At 38.7% G+C, this 6,439-nt stretch overlaps 1 protein-coding gene across 1 annotated transcript in view; it reads right to left on the bottom strand.

Moving 5' to 3' along the window:
- The window catches only part of LOC140936484 (uncharacterized), a 29,002-nt gene extending 24,125 nt beyond the window's left edge, over positions 1-4,877 (bottom strand). The window contains exons 1-2 of the mRNA XM_073385962.1: positions 4,676-4,877; positions 73-732 (exon numbers count right to left, since the gene is read on the bottom strand). Coding sequence (XP_073242063.1) covers positions 73-732; positions 4,676-4,877 — 862 coding nt within the window. The remainder of the gene's footprint in view (positions 1-72; positions 733-4,675) is intronic.
- Between the last annotated feature and the right edge of the window lie 1,562 nt (positions 4,878-6,439).

Genomic DNA, 6,439 nt, shown 5'->3' on the forward strand with positions numbered 1-6,439 from the left:
AGGTACGATGTGGAGACAGCCGCACCATCGCAAACGGTTGCCTGCAATTTATTTATTTGCTAACGATCTTACCATTTACTATTAGTTGTACAAGTGCCTGCGCCTGTCCAAACTTGTTGACCGCTGAACAGTTGTATGTACCCGAATCACTTCCTCGAACATTTTTAAGAAGCAATTTCCCTCCTGACACCAATGACCGACTGGACTGTCTGTTCGTTTTACTCCACACTATAACAGGATTAGGACTACCACTCACAGAACAATGAAACGAGGCTGATCCACCTTCGTCAACTGTCAGCGTCTTAGGGGACACGGCAACAACAGGAGCTGAAATCGATTCACCAGGCTCTCCTTTAGCTCCAGGCATGCCTGTAGCTCCCATGTCTCCTTTTTGTCCCTTTAGTCCAACATCACCCTTTGGACCTTCAGATCCCATGATGCCTTGCTTGCCAATTTTTCCAGGGGATCCCATAATACCTTTGTCTCCTTTATTTCCTGTTGGTCCTCTCTTCCCTCTTCGTCCCCGGGATCCTTTGTCTCCCTTCGGTCCAGGTGGACCGGGAGGGCCTAGGAGACAGCTATCGCCATTTGAATAACAGAGTTGAAGGTTTATCGATGATAATAGTTTGCTCATCTTCAGAATTGCTTCCCTGTCTACTGTGTTGATAGCTCCCGTAGTGTTCTGTGCATTGGCTAAACGCTTGTTCCTATTGAGCTTGACATATTCAGATTCTACAAAGAACAGTGTTTCCCAATGTTAGTGCTACAAATTAATCCAAATAACCCTTATTTACAAATTAGTGCCTTAATATAAAATATTAGATCTTTCTGCATGAAAAGAAAGAAAAGCAAACTGTAAATCATTTCATTCATAGACCGAGGATGAATAACTGGAAGTATTGAGAACAGCGCATTCTAATTATACCTCATGATTGGCGGGGACAAAGTATAAAAAACAAAAGGTGCACAATCGGGTCCAGCAGACAGGGAAACATTGTTGCCGAAGAACATTTTTTTTACGGTCTGATTCCATGAAAAGAACATTAAAGCCACAAATGAGAGCGGGTGAAGGGATGTTCTGCTGGGCGAAAAACGATATAAACGTTATAATAGACCCAAGAGAGAATAATGGGACAAAAGCGGAGAAACGCTTAGTCTTTACCTTTGGGATATGTGAATTTCACCAGATATTTTTTAGATCAATAATAAAACCCTTTAAATTATTCGGAATCTGCTTTCAGTGGAGCGTAGACAAACTTTTATCCAAGAGAGAGTAATGAGACATTAATGGGACATCATGCGCTGTTTGTGTGTTGCCATCACAATATTAAACATTAAATGACTGGTCGTGAGGGAAACAGTTAATTTTGTTCCCCGAGAATCTCATGCCTCGGGAAAAATTGAGATGCACTGTTACCCTCTGACATCATAGATTTTGCTTTGTTGCCCGCTCAGAGATTTTGGCAGGAAAAAATTTTATTGTTAGTTTTTAAGTAACCTCGAAGCACAGTCGAACCTCTCGGTACCGACACCTTTCTATTACGGAAAGTTTCCAATGTCTCTTCAAAAATCTCATATATTTTCTTTAAAAGAAACCCTCTGTAATACGCACGCTATTTAATACGGACAACGGACACTACATCCCTGCCCCAGAGAATAAATTCATTTAGTATATACTAGAACAGTGGATAGTGTTTTTCGCGCGCTCTGATTGGCTACTCAATCAGTGAATATCCTGCACTATTCACTGATTCACCTCCAGTTCCTCCGAGCGAGCGACGCCAAACTAACGTAAGTTGCGAGCAAAATGCCTTCCCGGTTTGCTGCCGTAACAAACAAAGAAATTTCACAACTAATCAAGCAAGATGTTCCCAAAGTACACGAAGCAGGCGACGAAGTTCGGTTTGGAAGTTTTAACAATTGCAAATTAAGCTTAAGTCTTGCAATACTTTATTTAGTTGATTTGTTCATAAATAAGCTTAAAACTAAATTTAATAATCTTTTTTTACAGAATGATTTTAAATACAAAAAGAATTCACAAATTTTTTTGAAGAAATTTCCCCGCAAGAGCTGAACAAATGCCTTCAAAAGTTTTATTTGTCAGCAAGAAAAAGCGACAGCCGCAGCCGCCCGGTCATTACGCGCCAAAATTGTAATCGTTGGCAACAGTATTTGAGTTAAAAATCAACATTTTTGTGCTCAATTATCTCACTGTTTTAGTATACACTAAAACAATTATTCACCTCAATGTCGATGGCTAGTGATGGATATTTAGCGGTAAATATCCACGACTAGCCACCTCCACTTCGGTGAATAATTGTTAGATGAACTTAACCTCCTTATTACGGACACTGCAGTGATCAGGTGAATCCCAAATCCTGATCAGATGAATCTGCACAGGGTGGATCCCGTCTAGTCTAGCTGGTGAGCTCAGTATGCAAGGTGATATAAAGCCCAGTTGCTGTACCAGACAACGATTTGCGAAAGGTGTTTAGAGGAACATAACCGACTTTTTGAAGGCTTCAGTAACTACGTAAAAATATTCAGATAGCATAAAGATCTTTTCCATTACATTTTGTAATCTAGTTACTTTTTTACTGCACCTGTAAAAACTTTTTACGTGTAGCATTGCGCTGTAGTTCGTTTCGTTTTAAAACAGTAATTTGCCTGTAGCTGAGATGTCCAATGTTGTGTGCTACTGAAAGACAGTGTCTTTGTACTGTGAATTAATGAAACGAGTGTGAACCTGGTTTTAGCTATTGAACACTTAAAACTGTAAGTGGAGTCATAAAAGTGACGTCATCGTAATGACCTCTTTTAGTACGGACACCTCTCTAATACGGACGCTTCGCTCTGTCCCTTCGGTGTCCGTATTAGAGAGGTTCAACTCTAACTAATGAGAGCGCACACTGATGGGAAAAAATTTCCTGCTGTATAACAATGTGGATTGTTTGCTCTGAGGTGGTCGCGCGTGGACTCGATGGCTTTTGAAACAATGGATTTAAATGTGCGGACGTCTCAGGGATTAGACTTCCGTTTAATTTCAACATCTAAAAAAAGCTTTTAGTGAAACTCACATATTCCGGCTAACGCGCTAAGATTCTCTCTCTGTCTCATTATTCCTCTCTTAAATACAACCGACCCCCTATTATTTGCCATCCTTTTAAAGAACTCTATGCATTTTAATGCAAATACTCAGTACGCGTACGAGGTATTTGACTGCAGCCCGTGCAAACCTGCAACCATATTAATAGACGTAGTTTCCTTAGCGCGTAGACTGGGAGACATTTTATAAGGAAGGAAACGATGGCAGAAAAAAAATCAAAACATTTTGCTCCATACAAACAAAAGACGTTACACCACTTACAATGTTTATTTTTCTAGTTAGTGCAAGTGAGGAAACAAAATGTTTTTCCCATGGCTTGATTTCCAGTGTCGCGTAATTTTTACGTGCGTTACGTGCGTAAAGGCAATACATGAAAAGGCGCTTGTAGCGTAAAAGTTGAACCTCGCTTAACTTCTCGTTTAAGCTCAGCTCTTTTATCTTTCCTCTATTTTACTTACGTGGTTAAAATTTACGTGCGTTAACGTGCGTAGCCAAACATGGGCCAAAGAAATCAACCTTATGGGTGAACACTTTAAATCCCACTTAGGGGTAAAATTGTTTCGTTTGTTTTTTTCGTCTCTAAGAGAATGACTTTAATTTTTTTTTCTTTTTTCTTTTCTTTTTTTTTATCGACTGGTCATGCAAGCCGGTCGCTGAGGACATGTCCGGCTTGATAGACTTGTCTTGAGTCGTTTAAAAAATAAATGATGTTTTTCATTACATGAAGAGTTGAAAGTAGAGGTCTCCACAAACTTTTGAATTCCTGTTAAAGATAATTCATTACGTGATCGTTTCAAGTTATTTCCTCCCCAAAAATGTGAAAAATGTTCATTTCGTATCCCGGATACAAAAAACCGCACTAGAAATTCGTTTATTGGCCGTTTTCGCGCTAGAGAAAGATGATCCGTCTGAGATGGATAATCCATCTTCAAAATCCGTCAAAATTAACAGAAAAACAGATGGATAAAGTTAGGCGGATTGTCCATCTGAAATTAAGACCGTTCCATTTTTAAATTAAGACGTAATATCGTCTGACGCGAATTATCTAACTGATAACCCGTTTCAGACGGATAATCCGTCTCTAGTGTGAATACGGCCATTGACGTTTACAGCAGAAAAAAACAAATGCAAAACTGACTCCGTGGCTGTACTTTGTGCCTGCATGACGACTTAAAAGATTTTTTTAGTTTTTCTTTCTCGAAAAGGTATTTGATTCCACAAGCAAAAATTGCTGTGAATAAAACCTGGTCTGTGTTTTGTTTTGTTCTTTTGCGCGTAATAAGATTAGAAGAATATAGTGATTAGCATGCCGTTTTGAAGAAACAAATTTTAGTATGTGATTATCTTCTTTACCAATAATTTTAATTCTACATCTTTACAAAGAAAATATGTGACCTGGTCACCTTCGGTTTGATATTTCCTAGAGACTGAAACACGCAAAGACAAAATAAAATTCTCTGAATTCATAAGATTTGCTTCCCAAGGAAAATAAGGCAGATCAAAACAAGTACGTGAATATTACAAATTATATTAGAGAGGCTTCCAATGCTTTATCTCACAAAAACTTACCGGCAACACTCTTCGTTAGCTTGTTAAGGTTGGGAACGTCTGACGGCTTAGTCTCCTCAATATTTTCAAGAGCGTTTATTCTCTTCTTCTGCTCGTTCAGCTCCAATTCTACTCTCAGAAAACCGGCGCAGTAAAACACAATCGATAAAACAGACAGAATCGAGGAAAAGGAAGGCAATTTCTGCTTCTGAGAAGCCATCATAGTCTGATGATTAGTTTACACATGAAAAGTTTTGTTGAATGTTGTTCCAGCCGATGACTCGATATTAGAATCACGATTCGAATTCATGGGATCTTGCCAACTCTGTACTCTTCTTTATTTCATCGGTATAGTGTTATCCGCAGAGTCAAAAGTTCATTCAAACTCAGGAAGTTTGACATAAGAGGCTTTCAATGTTTTGCAAGGCATTAGTTCCTTTTTAATGCGTTTCGCTGTTGCGTTATTTGCTCTAAAAGGTTTTCTTTAAGTTGAGAATCGAACAAGGAACATGGCTAAAACATATTAAAGGTCAAATGAACCAAAAAATTGACATATTTTCTTTTGTCGCTTTACCTTCACCAAACACTAAAAAGAACCATCCTAAGTGAGATTTGGGTAAAGATTTTTCTTCCCAGGCCTTTATAGAAAGATAAAAGATCAAAATCCGAGCATTTCCGAAAACTTCACGAAAACGTTTCTGAAATGGCCGCGTGATAGACTGGAGACTACGTGACGTCAATGTTGGTCTTTCAGGGCGGAAAAACGTTCTGCGCAAGCTTCTGCGCATCCCTTATCGCCTGCGTTTGTTTGTCTCGTTCTGTGAGAGTTCTGACTGAGACTGAATGAAATACTCGAGGTGCGAACGTTTGCTCCGTGTAAAGGCTTTTTTTTTTGGTTTTTGTTGTTAATTGTTGTTGTTTTTTCGTCACTTGAAAAATACTTTGGATTCAGAACAACCAATGTTAGAGTAAAAACAGATCATCCGTCAGTCTGAGGAGGAATAAAACGTTTTGAACATTTCCAAAGAGGTTTGTATTTTTCTGATAATTGTGCATTCGATTTGTGAATTGATTTTGTGTCCAGTGCTTCGCCTTCTTTCGCTGGACTGAATTAAAACCCGCTTGTATTCCATCATTAGTAGTTACGGTTAGCTGTTTTACATGCCCAGATTTACTTACCTTTTTTAAATTTGCAGAACCAGCTTTATCCTTGTCTTATGTCAAAGAATCGTAATGCTAACACTTGCGAGTGAACAAACTTGAGCGCTTAAAACTTTCTCGGAACTTCAGAAGGCTATCAAGCTTACTCGAGAAGAAAATACTACTTCGATCATTTTTCTGTTGTTCAAGTAATAATAGTCAGATTTTTTTTTCCTTTAGTTTTTTCGGTTTTAATTACATAGTTTTGTTATCTTTGCTGTGAAGTAGCGGAGAATGACAACTGCCGGCAGTGACTCCAAAACAATCAACTCTTTGCCCGCGTAAACAATTGCTGGAGCTGGATTTACTTAAGCGAGCAAAACAAATCCTTATGAGCAGTTTTCCGGATTTTCTAATGATTCAGTTTGCTGAGTTTAATTTGCTTGAATGAAGACCCTCACATGGACCAGAGTTATTACTAAAAAACGTAGCTAATCTAGCAAAGTATTCGGAATCATGGCTTGGCTGTGAAGCTTGCAAATGATCTTTTGCTTTAAGAACTTTAGGTAGGTTGTTTCCGTACAGAAAACTCACTTCTTCTTTGCCAGCAGGTAAAAGAGCCTTAAGCCTTATGTTTTTTTGTTG

Source organism: Porites lutea, chromosome 5 (genome assembly GCF_958299795.1).
Source record: "Porites lutea chromosome 5, jaPorLute2.1, whole genome shotgun sequence".
NCBI lineage: Eukaryota > Metazoa > Cnidaria > Anthozoa > Scleractinia > Poritidae > Porites > Porites lutea.